At 42.1% G+C, this 19,652-nt stretch overlaps 1 protein-coding gene and 1 long non-coding RNA gene across 4 annotated transcripts in view; one reads left to right on the forward strand and one right to left on the reverse strand.

Moving 5' to 3' along the window:
- The window catches only part of galntl6 (polypeptide N-acetylgalactosaminyltransferase like 6), a 251,250-nt gene that overhangs the window by 184,445 nt on the left and 47,153 nt on the right, over positions 1–19,652 (reverse strand). For all 3 annotated transcript variants that reach the window (XM_063193005.1, XM_063193004.1, XM_063193003.1), the window contains exons 2-3: positions 9,368–9,476; positions 1,982–2,120 (exon numbers count right to left, since the gene is read on the reverse strand). In XM_063193005.1, the coding sequence (XP_063049075.1) occupies positions 1,982–2,120; positions 9,368–9,476 (248 nt within the window). The remainder of the gene's footprint in view (positions 1–1,981; positions 2,121–9,367; positions 9,477–19,652) is intronic.
- LOC134443060 (uncharacterized) lies at positions 9,787–10,483 on the forward strand. Its single transcript, XR_010033552.1, has 3 exons — positions 9,787–10,047; positions 10,137–10,217; positions 10,306–10,483. It is a non-coding gene; the product is annotated as an uncharacterized LOC134443060 (long non-coding RNA).

A 19,652-nucleotide genomic window follows, 5' to 3' on the forward strand; every position in this document is an offset into this window, starting at 1 on the left:
CACTTCCCTCTTCATCTTCGTGTAGTCATCGGGCGGATGATACTCAGCGCAAAAAACACCACACAGCCTTCACTGTCCTGCACAGCTTTTTGCTTGGAAACGAGCTTCATTACCGACACGGCAGTTCCCACTGAGCAGATGATTCAGATGCGGCCTCTGAAACCGCGCTACAGATTTCACGCTGCAAGCTGGGGGTATTTATGAGATTGTAAATAAACACTGTATGGTGTAGTATGCCATCACCTGATTACTGACTGGATCTGCAACCACTGCCACACAGTCTACATGGCTGGAGCCAGGACAGGGTGCGGACTTTGTGCTGTCTGTTTCCATCTTATTTATTCATGTATTTATTTACTGGTGTTTGGAAAGAGGAAATGTGATGTATACACACAGTCTCACTCTCTCTTTCTCGTTCACATATCTATGTCAATAGAACTGCAAAGCAGATTACCTATTTGAAAAAAAAACTCAAACTATAGAAACATACTTCTCAAACATACGTTCTTCATATAGAAACATTGGTTCTCAGAAACATAGACACAGAATCCCAGATATTTCAATCCCAACAAGCCTTGATTTTCATTTTACAGCCTTGCATTAAACTACAAGTAGGATTTGACTATCTGAATACTATGCGGACCAACTGAAAAATGTGTCAGTTTGTGGCTGTGCAAGAGCTGCATGGTGATGGAGCAGGAAATAAGCCACTTTGTGCAGCTGGTGCCCCTTTGGCTCATCCCTGGACCACTTCCCACTTTGACCTGCTGCGACCCACAGATGTGAGGGTTACAAGGGATTTGCAATTTGTAGAGGTACAGTAAGGATAAATGTAGCTCGCAGACTGAATGGTTCCTCTTTTCCTACTTAGGAAACTAATAATGTATATATCTCTCTCACTCCCTCTTCCTCTCTCTCTTCCACCCACTCCCTCTCTATACATTGCCTCTGGAAAGGCTGCCTTCTGAGAGCTATTACTGACCAATCCATCAAACACCTCATTTAAAGCCTGTGCGGAATATCAACGCTGGATATGAAATAAGCTTGTTACAGGGCAGTCTGCCAGCAGTGCATCTTTGATGTTATAAATCCACCTTCTCTCTGAATCACATATAGAGGACGGCACTGTGTACTCCATGACATTTACTGCATGTCTCATGTGATTGCATTTACCGCATATTTCATCATATGGCACGGTATGTGACATACAGTATTGGGACATGTCAATGGATTAATCCATATACAGTAGCACTGTTTCATGTCCCTGCTCCCTGAAGGGAATTTATGCACTGTGTTATCCCTGCCAATTGTCCCACTGTCTTTTGTACCCAGTCTATACTTGGGACTTAATGGAGTGCATACATGTATATAAAGCCAAGTTGTGCATAATGCTGGCATGAAATATGGGGGCACTGCATCAGCCATAGAACTAACTGTACTCATAGTGTTCCCACAGTCTCCCTTACTATAAGACCTGCCAAAATCTATCAAGGCTTACAGACTTTATGTCTGATGTTTTTGTTTATTACAAATAAAGCAAACAGAAGTTTAAAACTACAAAGAATTAAGAATTACAATCTTTCATTTAGCCTAACCATTTTTTTTTTCTGGTGGACTTTGAGCAAGTTGGCCACTATCCTGGTAACTATCCTAGGCTCGGCAGTAATTTCAGCACCATGGCCAGCGACCTTGCCCAATTTGTCTTTTGCTGTTTGCTCCTCGAGTGCAGTGGTCCAGCGACCGCATAAAGCACTTTTATGATCGGTTCCCCGCATGGACATTGGTTCTCCTGCGAGAAACCCACGATCACGAGAAGCCCGTTCTCCAGCGAGAACGAAGATGTATGCATACATAGGCTACTGAATTCTAATTTCAGATAGCGCACTAATGAAATATATTTTATTATACGTATTATATATTTAAGTATCTTTTTAAAGTCTACCACTATGCCTCCATCAGGCATGGCAATGGCACTACTTACTTGGGATGTCTGATGTCTGGGAGAGACCGGTCCAAGGCAATGTTGTTGCTAACGTAGATGTTAAAGCCATTCTCTTTGTACACCAAGTCATCACACTCATCCTCAGTCAGAGGATAAGGTTTCCCATGTTCTCCTTTTCCTGAAGACAAAAACACAGACATATTTAGTCTAAGCTCAACACCATTGCCTACTCAGTGTGCAGAAAGTCTGGAAACAGGTGTGCATTTAATGCATATTTATGTAAAAGTAAAATGACTATACTTGAATGACTAGGATGGGTATAATATGTCATGAGTCATTTCAAAATGGCTAGAGACACTAAATGGTAATTGGTATCCTTGTTTAGAAAAATCGGTGCTCTTTCACAAAGAGTAGTCATAAAAACAATGCTCAAAATTCTTTGATCTTGGTTTGTCTGGGACACACGGCAGCACATGTTCTGTGATGAACACATTCTCTATCCAATACAGTAAGCAGCCAGCATATGTCTAGCCGTTGGGCATAAAGGAGTATATGAGAGTTTCTTGAGGTTATCTAAGAACAAACAGCCATGAGAACCACCATGAACTCCCTGTCACACACATTGGTCTAATTTAGTCTGACAGATCTTTTTGTCTGATGTGCAAATCCCACCCCTGCACTGATAACAATGCCCCTGATGTGAAGCACTGCTTTTGATCTGAGAGTAATGGAAAGTTTCCAAAACAGAATGCAACAAAACAAAAAAGAAAGAGACACAAACGTGAATAGACTCATTACAATGCAAAAGAATAAACAAAGAAACACAACTGAATATATTACAGTAGAAAAGTTCTTACCACACAAACTTTTCTTTCAAACCAAATTTTTGCCTAATAATTTCAAAACTATTTCCATTCATGCCTTTTCTTTATGATGGCCACAATGAAGTTATAATTTTGCGTTTCGGCTGCTGTCTTTTTTACTGCACTACTAATGAGGGTGAACACACAACAGCTTCTGTCTTTCGAAGGGGCGAGATCTAAATAACTTCTCTGATTATCTTCCCTGTGTGCCCAGCACGATCACTCCCACTACGATGAGGAGGGAAGAAAAAGACATCTTTCCTTGTGCATAATTAAAGCAACCAAACACCCACACCACGGGGCATCCTCTCTGGATTAAGACCAGAGAGAGAGAGAGAGAGAGAGAGAGAGAGAGAGAGAGAGAGAGAGAGAGAGAGAGAGAGAGAGAGAGAGAGAGAGAGAGAGAGAGAGAGAGAGAGAGAGAGAGAGAGAGAGAGAGAGAGAGAGAGACGGAGATAGATACAGAGAGAGAGAGAGAGAGAGGCAGAGAGAGGGAGATGGAAGAGGAAAAAAGGGAGACAGAGAGAAGTAAAAAAGAAAGCATGCGCAAGATAGAGCGGGAGTGAAAGAGAGACAGAGAGAGGGAGAGGGAGAAGCGATCCAGAATGTGCATTATTCTCCCGCAACTCCCACACATTAGCTTTCCATATTAATGCCTTTGCTCTCTTGCCTTTGAAAGCGCCTCTGCAACAGCTTGATTCAGCGATAATGACAGTCTGGAGTAAAACGTGTTTAAATATTTGCATCGCAAGACCAGTTGTGGTGTTTGTGTGGAGCAGCAGGGCCAGCGACTTGTTACAAAACACACAGAGCATCACTCTGGCTCCACACAGGCATCTGTACACCAGAGCCGCTGTGGCATCCCAACCCCCCCCCATCCCGCTCCGCGATGCGGCACTGGATGTAAAACCACTATTGACAAGCTGTCTGAGGTAGTCTGTTTGAGTCGATTCAAATCTGCGGTTTCATGATGCGCACCCTCATGTCAATTGATATAAACAGGCCCGGCATTGGAAGCACTGGGCATCACGCCGCCTCGCAAAAACAAGACACCTGATTCGGCGCAAGATAACAGGACTGCGATCTATTATTCATGCTTCATGTGTGCCTGCTCTCTAAAATTAGTTTGTGATTCATCAAAAATGAATACAAGTTGTTTTGTCACCAACAGATGGTTGGGGTGTGTGTGTGTGTGTGTGTGTGTGTGTGTGTGTGTGTGTGTGTGTGTGTGTGTGTGTGTGTGTGTGTGTGTGTGTGTGTGTGTGTGTGTGTGTGTGTGTGTGTGATAGAGAGAGAGACAGAGAGGTGTGTGAGAGAGAGAGAGAGAGAGAGAGAGAGAGAGAGAGAGAGAGAGAGAGAGAGAGAGAGATAGAGAGAGACTGATGAGATGGGTCAACATTAAATCCTCTGGGCAGCACAAAGGAATTCTGGGTAGCCTATTCTCTAGCTCACTGAACTGCACAGGGAAATTAGCTGGTAGCATCTCTTCTTAAGATGAATGTTTTGTTTTCTTTTGTACAGTTTCCTTAATTTATAAACTGGGCTCAATATGCACCGAAAAGGGCAAGTGGCAAACAAGAGAATTGCATTAACTTGGAAAATCTATCCATATGCACCCAGCTGAAAAACATTGTTTTACAGCAACTTACACTGCAAGTAAAGAAAAAAAATATATATGCAGGCGGCAAAGATTTTCACAGTAATGTCTGGCACGTATGACCTTTCTATTGCTTAGGACCTCATTTGCACATCCTATGTATCATTGCACCAGTCTGGTCAGGAACTCCACAGCGCATCCTATCTACTGTATATCTCAGACTCTGACTGTATGGTTCATCTTGACCTAAAGAAAATAGAAAGAAAACAAAAAAGGTGCTAAGGATATTTGTTTTCCATCTATAGTACACTGGCAACTCTGCAAACAGTGTGAAGTGCTTTTCTGTAAGATGTTGTGCCTTTCTTAACAACATGCACCATCCTCCCGGTCCTGCAAGAGAGCCCTTTTAATTACAGGAGCCCCTGGGTTTTCCTGCCACCATGTAGCGGAGGCCTGCTGGGCAACACACCCTGTTTGGATGCCTTGTTATGTTCTTCTCCAGTCTTGATTGCTTGGGAGAGAAAGACCATGCTCACTGATGCGTCTGATATTTGAGGGATAATTGAAAATATTGGCTGTGAGTGGGAGTTCATGACTTGACCCCGTCGCCCCAGAGGAATTGTCTGACAGGTGTGCGGAGATACGGCTCTGGTTACTAAGGCAACACTCAAATAGGCTTGTACAGGGAGAGGGCATTCACACAGATAGCTTCTGTGTACTTTTCTCACATATTATACATAGCAGTGTAAAAACACTTTTGAAAATGATTTCTGCTGTGATGATGTTCCAGAGTGATTGCTGGCACGGCCGTTTGTTGTTTTTTTGCGGCTGTGTAGGACATGTTGCGAGGATGTTAATGGCTTGTCTGTGACTGACCTTGGCTGAGGGATGCAAATCTAGAAATAAAGTGGTAATGCATTCTACTCATTTGGCAGGAAAAGACCATGCTTGGTGAAAAACAGACCATAATAAGATGCTTATGCTGCATCTCCATGGTGATTTGTCTTCCCAATACCTCCGAGCACCTAATGTGCCTAAAATTTACAGCAGGAAAAGCTGCGACTGTAACATTATTAACCCATAGTAAATCCAAATGGATCGATGAAACTCTTCAGTGGGCCACCTGGTGATTTACACTGGCTTCCTGGCACTGGCTCTAAAACAACATCCTCTCGACGATACAGCGCTTCCTAAAATGCAACCCATAAAAGACAAGTCAGTGTCTTATTATCTCCTCCCTACAGACAGGCATTTGTGATGCGATCTGGGAAAACCCGTCGGATGTTGCCCTGGCCGTTTCTCAGGAAAGAGCGAAAATAGGTCGAGAAGTGATGTTTTCCTGAAATCGGTTTTTCATTAAATTATTGCTGTTTAACATCTTGTCTATCATCTCTGAAAATATTTTGTCTGAAATCGCTGTTTTAATGTGTTAAAATGAAGATTGAAACGGCCCGATGTGGGGTGAGAGGGGAGGCACCCATGAGCAGTCTGCCTGCGCAGCCAACGTGGTGACTACGCTTGTAGCGCAGGGGCGCGCGAGGTGAGGGAAAAAAACATCAGAGTTTGTAGACGTGAAGGCTCAGAATTTACACATGTGTATTCACTCATTGTCAGCGCATCTGAGCAGTTAAGAATGCCTTCTGTCTCGATGAAGCAGAGTTTTCTTAAGTAGGCCTAATAGGTATAAAGAAAGAAGGAACAATAAATACAAAGAAACAGTAGGCGACACCTCTCCGTGGATCGGAGAGGTCGTCGAGCTCTGTGCATTTCAACTCAGTCTCATCATGTGCCTCTTGCAGTTTATCACTACAACTACGATTAGACTACTAAACGGCACTGGAATGTAGATTTCATTTTGTATTGGATAGCTCACATGCAAATCTAAAAGTAAAGCGCCCGTGTGATTTATCTATAACGAAAAGTTTAATTTACTGCGCTGTGTCCTTGTTGTCATAATAAACGGTGCTGAATTGAAAGATGTAGATGTGGTCAAGACAGGGCTTGTTAGGTTTCTGTAATTTAAAGAAGCCTCATCGGATCATTTCAGATGTGGAAGATTAAAATGCTTTTATTTAGAACCGTGCCAAATGAATTTGTTCACAGTTCACACGTCTTCAGCAGTCCGTTTCCAGAGTCAATCTGAGATAGCCTACTCGGTGACGTTTAACCTCATGTCAGTCCTTTCCCGCGACGCACCGGACAGTGAAGAGCGTGAAGAAAAAAGTTTCTCCTCTCTATTTTTTGTGCTGCCTGCTGCAGAGGGTCAAAAGTGCTCTTGTAGGCTACTATTCCGAGGCAGCGCATAGCGAAAACATTCATTCTTTTGCCGCGCTGGTATACACACTTTGTCATTGGCTGTGAATCAACTGTCATAACTGGCTCCGTAACACTGTAGAAGCGTCACTGGATCAACTCAGATGTTGAAAAATAATATATCTATGCATCTATGTCTCGCCTAACTAATGGGTTCAGTTAACACATCTTCAACAGTCACATTTCAAAGTCAAACTGAGATGCACCGGTGACTTTCACCCCAGTCTTTCAAATCACCTAAGTCCTTTCAAGTGACGCGCGAGATAGTGAAAAAGATAAGCGCGGAGAAAACATTTTCTCTTCTGTTATGACTGTGCTGCCTGCTACAGAGGGTAAAAAACAAAGCGGTCTTCACCGTACTGTAGCCTACTACAAGTAGCCTATTCCGAGGCATGTAGGCTATAGCCTATGTTCGTTTATTTTGCGTGCAGCTGGTGTTATGGAATCGCGCAAAACCAAGTTTTACCTCCCGAGCAGAGAGCTCATTGCACTTTTCCGAGACACTGATGGTTCCCATTTTTGCATTTTTGACACATTTTGCTGATATTTTCGCTTCATACCCTAAACAATAAAATGGCAGGTCCAATACACGTCATTCGTTTCTTTACCTGGTGGAATGCTTTAGGAACCTATTTTAAAATGGCAAAAGTTGGGCAGTAAATTACGAATAGGCTACATGACTATAGGCCTACATGACGAATCAATAGACAATTTAATTTGAAATTATATTCTATACACAGAGGCCAGTATGTAGCCTATAGACGACCCACAGTTCGCCAGCAGTTTGAGGGTCTCTGGGAGAGAAAAAAAAAGACCCCAGGAAAAGTAATGAAATTAGCCTACATTCGTTTAACCGATTTTAAATTAACAGGCATGTGGTAGGTAGTGTTTGATGAGTGGCCTTCTGTTATTTACTATAATAATAATAATAATAATAATAATTAAAAAATAAATAAATAATAATCAATGAATATCAAAACCAAGTGCAATGTGCTAGGCCTACTCTTGCTTTTTTCCAGTGTTTTGTTGTCCTCAGAAGTAGTGCCATTGGATTCCAAATTTACTGAAGATAAATAAATGAGATTAATGAAATCTTTAAATGTTGCTTTCATTCAGGTAGCCTATTGCTTCTGAGACTTAATTCTCTAGGTAGTGAAAATTATCAATGTTACAAGGAACAGTAGTTAAACCTAATGCCCCTTCACTTGGATATAAGGTCATTCCAAAGTCTGATCTCAAATTCTGTCAACTTTACTTATTTATGATCAATTTTTGTTTTGCCAACATCAGGTACATGTTAACCCTGAAGCAATTGGAAAATTTGAGCGGTTGGAAATCACTCCATTGCCAGTATCCCTTACTCTAAGTAATCCAGTAACGGTGAGGGACTGGGGGCGGAGTCGCCTTCTATGATGAGCTACCTCAGTTGTGGTGATGGTTTGGGGGGTGGGGCTGTGCTATGGACATGGATGAGAGCAAAATTCCACTAGAGACAATACAGAAGGAGGAGACTAATCTTTAAGAGGTACCTTGACCAAAAAACTGTCCTGCCCGTATCTCCCACCATCAGTGAGGCATCCGGAGCATCGTATCAGGACGCTGCACTGCTTCTCAGCAGTCCCTCTCACCTGGAGTGATCCAAATTCTAGGTAGTGATCTGAGAGAGTATGAGCTAATACCCTGCATTTTTTTAAAGTAGGCCTAAGAAAACAATTTTTGCACAGCGAAAGTCTAGGAACATTACATTGTATTGATGTGGATTACAATTGGTCTTACAAACTAATGTACGAAAGATGATAATAATAATCAAGCACTGAATGAAAAGCTAACTATGATAATGTCTCCATTGGGGATTAGAGTGTCCCAAGTGCTTAGAATGGCTCAATTAAACAGAGTATCCCAATATCTATAATATTAATAATAATAATTACTAATATGGTCATAATTATTATCCATAATAATGTGCTATCCATGCTGTGTTGAAACAAGGATGTTTTTTGTTTGTTTCCTTAGTTGTTTCTTTGACTCAAACTCAAAACTAAACACATTACGTAAATAAATCAAAGAAAAAATAGCTGCAATACCTACTCTGGCCACAATCCTCCATACTCAACCTCACATTTTCCTAAGTTGCAATACCTACTCTGGCCACAAGTGCCTTGCATAGTTGCAATACCTTCTCTGGCCACAATCGCCTTGCATAGTTGCAATACTCACTGTGGCCACAATTGCCTTGCATAGTTGCAATACCTCCTCTGGCCACAAGCTCCATACTCAACCTTTAGAGTGTTTTTTCTCAGAATTCCTCTGAACGACTAAGTTGACTTTGGGTAACTTAAGTATAACATTTGATAGAGACAAGATATGAAAATAATGAAAACACCTTTGGAAAGAGGTTGACATTGACTTTCAAATGGTAACGATATCTCAAAAATGTAAAATCCCACCATGTGAAGGGTTTTCCCAGATCGCATCACATTTGTTTAGGCACGTTGCACGTTGTGCACGTTTGTGTGTGTGTGTGCATGTGTGTGTGTGTGTTTGTGTGCGTACATGCGTGTGTTTTGGCTATTACTACGGGCTTTCAGCTAGCTGTGAAAACAACAACATCTGAAAAACAGTGCGGGTACAAAAAAATGCCTTTTTTCCTACCGATTCGCAACTCATCCCTCCTGATGCTCTCGTTGTCGTGCCAGTCTATCCTCCTTAAGCCGTCCGTCCATGTGTAGATGTGGCCATCATTCAGAGCTAAAGAGAAGCCCTGTATGGAAGAGAAAAAGGGGAAATTGTCATTCTATGTGCTGACCTATCCACTTTAAGATGAAGAAAGTGAGCGATGAGAGGGCTTTTGAAAGGAAGGGAAATAGGAGGAGAGAGAGCTGGAGGAACAGATGCAAGGGAAGGCTTTTATTCTCATTCTACTCACACAAGCTTTCCCTCTACCTTCCAATGTCATCACGATGAAAGTAAGTGAAAAAAGTGATGTGCCAGCAATGATGTAAGTGTAGCATATTGGTGCGTGTGACTTTAAGCCACAGCGGCAATTGGCTGTGGCGCGGTGTGTCATGTGAGTGAGGAGCACCAATTGCTAAGATTTTAGTTTCTTTTAAAAGCGCTACACCTGCTTCATTTGGGCGGCGGCTGGTCGATCATCATTTGGCTCTGGGTTCTGTTGTCACTGGGAGAGCCCGCACCCGTAGGCATATGTATTCCCCGGGGATGTGGAAGCCCTCGTGGGGTTGTTTGGTCCTGCGGTGCGTCTTCTGACCAAGAGCGTAACCGCTTGAGTTTCTGCTGAAGTGCTGGCGTGGGCATTCTCTCAACTTCTCCCGGTAGGCTATGCCCCCGTTGTCCCTACGACTGATTATATTTTAATCGTAAACATTCCTCTCACTCGCTGCATGCCCTCATCTTGTTCCAGGCAACTGCTGTACCTAGCCTGTCCGTTTTACTGCTGTTGCCCTTGCTGCTGTCGGCGTAGGCGATGTGCCTCGCCCATCGGGTATGTTACACTCTCCACCATTTGCCTTCAAATTCTTAAATATGTAGGCTGCCTAGTCATACTTTCCCCCGATGCCTTCTGTCTGCAGGTAGCCTGGATCAACATATGTAGGGCCGACGGCCCTTGACGCGCTGCTGTTTTTGTTCTGCCGACAATTATTGTGGACGAGTGCGTGCGTGTGGAGAGTGTGTTAAGTGACGCGCGGTGCGCGCTTGGAACTCTCGTGTGGAGAGAGTGTTTGGTGACGCGCGTGGTTGCGCGCTGACACTCAGCGGCGTGTGTGAATGTGATGTGTGGGTCCTAGTTCTCTTTTGTTTGATTGATTTACGTTTGATTCGTTTCTTATTGTATTGATGTATTGTGTGTTGGCCGTGTCGGGTACACCACACACCTGTAACTGGTCAGTAGGACTACCCTACAGTAGTTTCTCACGTGCAGTGCTCAGGCCTTATGCCGAGTGTAACTTTGTGTGCTGTGTTAATGATTTACTTCCATGCATGCTTATATTCAACTAGATGTGCTTGCTGTGCTAATTGTGTGTTACATCGTGTTAACTTGTACTGAAGCTACTCAGGGGAAGCCTAAGCCAACTCATTATTGTGTGGTTACCTGTCCCGCGCCAATGTACGTTTTGTTTATTTTTTTGTGGTCCTAAATAACATTTGTATTTTATACCTCCTGACGTATTAAAAAGAGAAAGTAATTGTTCCCTGTAATCCTGTCTCTGTCGTTCCTTACGAACCTGTGTGCTTTGATGCACTAGTGTGTAATTCAATTTCCAGAGGGACTTTAGCGCCCTCTGGTGGCGTAGTCGGTTCATTGATTCAATAATATTTTTGTCAGTTCACCTGGTCATGCTACATAAGCTTAAAATGCCCCACGTTAGATCATTTATGCCAAGGTATAATGCTGATTGACAAGTGCTTGCAAAATAGAAGAAGGACAGATATTTTTGTGTGTATGTAGCATGTGTTTAAACGGGATGGTTTAATATTGGAGGCACACTGTGTGTGGCCCCTTTCTAGGTTTGACATATTTTGAGGATTTTGAGAACAGCTTAATGGTCGGTTGCCAAACACTAACTTGATTGACTGCAGATTGTCCTTTTCTTTCTTAAGGTTATTTTTGAGCCACATGCATGCAAGTCTATACGCCCAGTATGCTGGTCTGATGGGCTTCCTCCAGAAAGCATTTAACCTTTTATGTGGGTTTGCACATGACGTAGGTGCCTTTTATGTGGCTTTTATGTGGGTTTGCACATGACGTAGGTGCCTTTTATGTGGCTTTTATGTGGGTTTGCACATGACGTAGGTGCCTTTTATGTGGGTTTGCACATGACATAGGTCTGTTAACCTTGTTGACAAAGAAGCTAAGTTATAAGTTGTCGAAGTTGTCTAAGTTGTCGAAGTACGTTTCCAAAAAAAACAGGTCCACATTCTACACTGTAGGCTACCCACTCTGCTTTTTGCATACCAAATCATCACATTTCAGTACCCTCAACATCTTTATACCGTACTTTATACTATACCGTTATTTCCGTACTGCATTGTGACCTACTGCCCTTGTCTCCCTCAAGACTTCATAATACAATAGCATTGAGTACCATCCTAATCATCAGTCTCCTGACCATCTCACACTTCACACTATAACACTGTCAAGGACACTCCACATTTTGTAGAACACTGGGTAGAAACACCAGTCATTACCAAATCGATCACTTGAACAGTGAGACTACATGAATTTAGGATGTTATGTGCCTTGTATGCCTGACTGCAATCACCCCAACACATGAGGCTGTCTTATTATAACGTATTATAACGTTTACATATACCATCTCACAAAGTCTACAAACTTAGCCCTATGTTTGCACAGGTCTCTGAGGACAACATAAAGTTCTGAACTCCATTACTGTGTTGAATATCTTTTTTCTCTCTTCACCAGAATCTCTAAAGGCAATGTTTTGGGCAAAGGAGTCTCTGGGGCCCATAATGAAAAAGCCAAGAATGAAGATGTTACTATCTGGAAAAAATAGCACAGAGGCTGCACAACACTGAACAAACAAAGACTGTATTGGACACAGGATCTGCGGAGCCAATCTACTATTACTAATGTCTATCCACTTTTAAGTGTGACTATGGCTCCTGGACATACCGTAATTACCCATTCTACTACAGCTTGATAAGACAGCAGTGAGTGAGTGTGTAAACAAGGACAAAGGCACATTCACCTTCACACACACACACACACACACCATGTGTACGCATGCTCTCTCTCCCTCACTATCTCTCTCTCTGTCACTCACACACACACACACACACACACACACACACACACACACACACACACACACACACACACACACACACACACACACACACACACACACACACACACACACACACACACACACACACACACACACAATCTCTTCCCTGTACACATGAAAACCAACAAAAACAGATTTCAAAAAGTCTGTAAATCCCTGTTGAATCCCGTGGACTTGTGGAAGAGTGGATTACTGCTGACAGGTAATTGTGTGTGTGTGTGTGTGTGTGTGTGTGACTCAGAGATGTCTGAGGAAAGTCAGCAGCGGTCTGTGCTGTGCTGTGGTGTGGTGTGCTGTGGTGTGCTGTGGTGTGCTGTGCTGTGCTGTGCTGTGCTGTGCTGTGCTGTGCTGTGTGTAGTGTGTGGTGCTGAATAATTTAGCACCGGGATGCACAGTCACACAGTCATTAGCGTTCCGCAGCGCATCCCAGGAATTAAGCAGTCCAAACAACTCACAAAAAATTACGGAGTGGCCGTTTTAAAGTAGCGCTGCCTGGCTTGCCTTCAAAGTTAGCTGCTGGTTCACATTCCTTCACTCCTGACATGCCTGTGAAACTGCACATGTGCAGAATCTCAGGGCTGTGCTGCTGCATTCATGGCTGACCACAACTACAAAGCATATTTATATTTCTGGTAAGATGAACATAGAGACATCAAGTGCAGTATTTTCAAAGGCTTTCTGATGAGATTCTTGTGGAAAAGCACAGTACAAGTAACCTCATTTCTGTTTTTTCTTTTTGCAAAGACAAAGTTAATACACTGTTCAACTAAAATATTTGAAATGGACAAAATCCTATATGGTCAAAAACTCAAAGTGCTTCCTATCATTCTGTACAAATATCATTCTGTACAAAAAAAATGCTTTTGAGAGCACAAGCTCCAAATGGGTCTTTCAATGGTTTCAATGATGAGGCAATATAGAGGTTCAGAAAAAAAGTTCTTCATTCTGTTCCTCGAAACGTTCAATCCTGTTAAGAGAGCTTTCAAGCCAAGGACCAGGACAAAGACTTTCACATAATAGGAGGTCAGAGAAACCCACACACATACATACTCAAACTCATCCACAAATGCAAGAGGAAGGAGTCATTCTGTTGAACGTTCACCTATGGCTCTCTGCTGCTGTGTGTTCTCAACTACACTGCCTGAATGCCCATCACTTTAGGGATTGTTCGTTATTTACTTTTGGGGTCTTCAGAAGATTTCCACCCTTGGTCGTCAAATTTTGCATGACCCTCCCCTAGCAATCCTCAAAACTTTGATGACCCTCCCCGCAACGTAGTCAAAAAATACATGACCCTGTCCTACGGAGAAGTTTAATAAGTAGCCCTATTCTACATGATCTTTTGTCAAACGTTGATTGACCAACGCTGCTGCTTACTGAATGTTACTGCATTCTGATCTTGAAAACTATAGTCTTCTTCACGAAGGCAGGCCCATTTCGTAGATTTAGCATACTGACAATTGTTCTTTAGACAAAACAAATCACAACGGGGGTCTGATGATGTGATCAATTTTAGCAAACGGTGGAGGCGTTTCTGAGGATTAGGCTATGTTACATCAAAACATATTCAAACAAGGTAGCCTACTTTGGAATCATTTTTTTAAAATATGGGCCATTTTTTAATGACCCTCCCCTTGAGATCAAAAAATGTTGGATGACCCTGCCCGCAGCAATGAAAAAAACGACACAACCCTTCCCGATCTTCCTCCGGTGACCCCGAAAATAAATACCGGTGACAAACATTCCCTTACTGGATCATAGCTTTTGCAGAACAAAACCATTCCGAGTGCATGGACATGACCATCTACATGTAGACAGGTCCATTAGAAAAAAGTGATGTTTTGCAGGGAGACTTTTGTGCACCAGTAACTACAGAGGTGCTCGATGTATTTTTATTCAGGACTGCCCTGGATTTTGTTTCTCCTCTGAACACGTTGATGCACAATTTTGTCCTTCAATGTTTTTGTAGGCTTCCGAACAACCTAGTTCTACGCAAGGAATTCAACAACAAAAATAGCAAGAAAGAATTATTCTTTTTTTTCATGTTCAAAAGAGGTAAAAGACGTGTATGCCCTTTCTGCCAGCAAACTCCTCTCCTGCTGTTCACCTAGGATAATATGTGATGGCAACCGAAGGACAGACATCTCAAGAGTGTTTTCATCAAGCTCTTTTCTGCTTTTCAAAAGTGCACAGTTGCACAATGGTTATCTTGTGATAGACTGACTTCAGAAAGGTTGCATGATGGCAGAAAAACAACTCAAGAAAGTCACACTGTTTCTCAAGTCATGCATGTGCACACACATACATGCACACAACCAAACACAGACACACAGACACACACTTTCTGCTATACTTGGAAAAAAAGCTTGTAAAAATGTTTTAAAAAATACTTTTATTCTTGGCCAGTTTATACATTTAATTGTGCAGACGCCCGAACACCCACCACCACCCCAATTCATTGATGTTCTACCTCTTTCCCTCACCTGTTTTCCTTATTTCACCCCTTTGGCTCTTTGTTCTTGGCACCATTGTGGAAAAGCTAGCAAGGCCCCCAAATCAAATGCCCTCTGAGTTCCTCTCAGTCAGCAAATGCAATGAGTTTGCATCCTTTTTCAAAGCTAAGATTGAAAAAATACGTACAAACATACTCACACATGTGCAACCGACCCAAGATTCGGACCAACTTGTTACGGTGAAGTTAAATCCTAACCTCATGAGAAATTTTAATTTAGTTGATGTGGACATTCTTAATAGAACGGTACAAAGTCTTAGCTCCTCTACATCTGACTTAGATATTCTACCAACAGCCTTCTTCAAATCCATCTTACACCTAATATCACCAGATGTACTTCAGATCATCAACACCTCACTACAAACAGGCATATTCCCAGGCTGTCTGAAAGAAGCAGTTGTAAAACCCTTACTGAAAAAGAACAACCTGGATGCACTGGTACTAAACAACTATAGGCCCATATCCAATCTACCATTTATGGGTAAAATAATAGAGAAAATTGTTTTTAACCAATTAACTGCCTTTTTAATGTCTCATAGCTATTTTGATAAGTTTCAATCTGGTTTCCGTGCCTACCACAGCACTGAAACAGCTCTTATCAAAGTTATGAATGACATAAGATTGAATTCTGATGCTGGCAAATCATCCGTCTTGGTACTTCTTGATTTGAGTGCTGCTTTCGACACAGTTAATCATTCTATACTACTACATAGACTGGAACACTGGGTTGGCTTTACGGGCATAGTGATCAACTGGTTAAAATCGTACCTACAACAAAGAAGTTTTTTTGTCGCCATTGGAAGACATACCTCATCACCGATGTCTCTGAATTGTGGGGTCCCCCAGGGCTCCATTCTGGGACCACTACTGTTCAATCTGTATATGTTGCCACTGGGACACATTATCGAGAATAACTCCATAAATTACCATAGCTATGCGGATGATACCCAGCTCTACTTATCTATGTCCCCAAATGACTATACCTCCCTTGAATCACTCTATCATTGCATGGACCAAATTAACAAATGGATGTCTCACAATTTCCTCCAGCTGAACACAGATAAAACTGAAGTAATTATATTTGGGAAAAGAGAGGAGAGACAAAAGATTGCTACTATCCTTGAAACGAAGGGACTGAAAGCAAGGGAAACAGTTAAAAATCTTGGGGTCCTCATTGACAGTGACCTAAACTTCAACAGTCACATGAAAGCTATTACTAAGTCTGCATTTTATCACATAAAAAACGTCTCTAAATTTAGGGGCCTGATGTCTAAACATGATCTGGAGAAGCTAATACATGCCTTTATTTCTAGTAAAGTTGATTACTGTAACAGTCTTTTTACTGGCCTCCCCAATAAAACCATTAAACAGCTTCAACTTGTACAAAACGCAGCTGCAAGGGTTCTTACAAAGACAAGGAAGTTCGACCACATTACTCCAATTTTAAGATCGCTGCATTGGCTCCCAGTAAGCTACAGAATTGATTTTAAGGCTATGCTACTTGTGTTTAAATCACTAAATGGAATGGGACCCACATATCTACTGGATATGTTTCAGCTGTATGCACCAACTAGGTCACTAAGGTCAACGGAGAAGAATTTGCTGGTGATTCCAAAAGTCAAAACAAAGTGTGGAGAGGCAGCCTTTAGCTTCTATGCTTCAAAGCTTTGGAACCAGCTTCCAGATGACATAAAGAATTCACCCACTATTGATAGCTTTAAATCTAGACTCAAGACAAAGCTGTTCTCAGATGCTTTCCCCTAGCTTAAATTACTTATTCTTATTATTTTTATTTTTATTTAATTTGTTTTATTTTATCTTATTTTATTATTATTTTTACCTTATGTTTTATCTTAATGTTTTTAAATGCTTTTTGACTCTAATTCATTTCCTTCTTTCTTCCCTGTTTCCTTTCATTTACATTTGTTAACTTTGTGAAGCACATTGAGTTGCACCTGTGTATGAAATGAGCTATATAAATAAACTTGCCTTGCCTTGCCTTTGGCAGAATCTGCGTAGCTCCAAAAAGCACCGCTTCCCTCATGCTGATCCTGGTAAATGTGGCGATTACAGGCCAACCCCACACAGCAGTGGGGCAGCAGGTGGTCTCACAAAACACACTGCCTAATTAGACCAACCCACAGTGGCTGACTGGGCGCCAATATGGATGCCGATTCTCAGGCATCGCCGAGTCCAACACGGCAGCGGACTTTGGAATCTGACTGCCATTATCATCATGTAATGCAACATGGGATATGTTGGTCAGGTTGGCAGGCAGGCACATCGACAGACAAACAAATAGAGGGATGGATAGATACTGTAGATAGATAATGACTGTTTGTTGTGGAATAATGCTAAGAATGACAGAACAATGAATGTATTCAAGTTTTTCGTTGTCAAAGTAACACACATACAAACACTCACACACACACACACACACACACACACACACACACACACACACACACACACACACACACACACACACACACACACACACACACACACACACACACACACACACATTGACAGCAGGCTGGTGTGGTTACACTGCACATGGAGTGAAGAAGTGCCTGTTCAATCTTGGCAGGCAAATGCCTTCGTGCTCAGTTTGAATAGTCTTAGTCAAACTGTGTGAATGCCAACTCTTTCTTAGCCAGAGAGAAACTAGAGGAAACCATACCATACACAGTAAACTAAGCACTAAGCACAGCCACACAGTAAGTCTGTCTGTCTCTCTCTGTCTCTCTCTCTCTCTCTCATTGCTGACATAGACCTGGTACCATGGTATTCAGAACCTGCCATTACACAACCAAATAACCAATAACCTTACCAGAAACAGAAAGCAAACCTTACCCCAGGATGTCTAATAATAGACAGGTTTTAAGCTCTAGCCTTAACCCTGATAGAAAGTTGTAGAAATGGCTCCTTTTATCAGTCACAAAAAAGTACATTTCATATTCAGGACCATGCATGGACATGCTCAGTCTTTCACCTTTTCACTCCTTTTTGGTTGGCCTCCTTTCATGCCAATATGTTTTTATTATTTTGTCCCTTGAATTGTAAAGATGTGCATGGTACAGAGTTTGCCATCTGATGTCAATGTCACACAAAATTACAAAATAGGCTATGTAGACCTTCTGAAGGAGAGAGTTTGTTGTGTTTGGAGAGGCTAAAGTGATGCATTTTGGGGAGATGGGGCTTTCAATGCAGGACAGCTGTGGTTTAAAAGAGTTCAACTGTGGTTTAGGATAGTCTACTGCATTTTTATTTTTAAATATATATTTTTAATATTTGCAAAATTGAATGCCTGAATGTCTGATTCATCATCTAAATGCTAATGGCCAATGTTTGCCACCACTTGAAAAGAAATCCCTCAGACAGGGACATATCTATAAAAATATAGCTTAATGTGTCTGTTCAATGGCAACAAGAGGAAACAACAAAGTTGTGCATGTCACTGCCTGACAAACTCAATAACCTGCTTTGCAGAAGTTCAAAATGGAAGATCATAACAAGTTTTTGTCAAAGGAAAAGTCCTTGTTGGAAAGGAATCGGAAATGGGAATTTAAAAACGCTAATTCTTCACAAGACAACACAAGCTCCAGAAAGGCAGAGAAAATATTTGAAAATGGCTCGAATTGAAAATGGGAAAAGCTCAAGCTGAGGCTGAAAATGCCTGCACTTGTCTAATTCAGCACAACATTACAACCATCTCAATTATTTTCTCAATGACTTGAATGTCTAATGCATGCTTGCATTGTTGGCAGTATAATCCCACTATAACAACACAACGGGTCACCATTGTCTGATCTTCTTTTCCACTATGTGTTTTCTAAAATATAACGCTGGAATATTTCTTACTACTACTAGCTAGTTGTGTTGGTCGAGCTAACAATTATAAAGTCCTAGTGCTAGTCTTAGTCCTAGTGTGTTGGCACTCACACAGAGTAACAAAGCACACATGGTCACAATCACTCACTTTTTTTCTGGCTGGTGCAAAAAGCTGGTCACAATCACAGTTGGTTTCATTCGTTTGCTTGACCACTTTTACCTTCTGGTTAAAGACAGATTCTATTGCTTACTTAGAGTAAGCCCTGAAAACCACAGATTAAAAACTAAAATAAAAAACTGTAAAGCTGCTGTGAAGAGTGTGATAAATGACTGAATGCAAATGCTATCTAAACCTAGAGGCCACTCAGGGGGAAACAGAGTGAGAGAAAGAGAGAGAGAAAGAGGGGGAGAGAGAGAGGAAAGAGGAAAGAGGAAAAGGGAGGCGGGGATTTGCTCCACTGAGAAAAGATGAGTAACTTTTAAAAATAAATGTCCCATTACAGTGCTGAGACAACAGCTTGTGATACATCAGCGGCGGCTCAGGTTGGCCATTATGCTGGGCGGGCGCGGGCGCCAGCAGAGGATCCCCAGTGTGCCGCCGCCATGAAGGATTGCCCTCCGCACGCCCTAATGAGAATCCTGCCAGCGCCGCCCAGCATGCATTAACATCTCTACACACACCCCACGCCGCCAGCCGTGCAGCGCCGCAAATCATGCGCAAAAACAAAAGCTCCAGTCGTGCCTCGATAAGCAATGCCCTGAC

Source organism: Engraulis encrasicolus, unplaced genomic scaffold, assembly GCF_034702125.1.
Source record: "Engraulis encrasicolus isolate BLACKSEA-1 unplaced genomic scaffold, IST_EnEncr_1.0 scaffold_27_np1212, whole genome shotgun sequence".
NCBI classification, from domain to species: domain Eukaryota; kingdom Metazoa; phylum Chordata; class Actinopteri; order Clupeiformes; family Engraulidae; genus Engraulis; species Engraulis encrasicolus.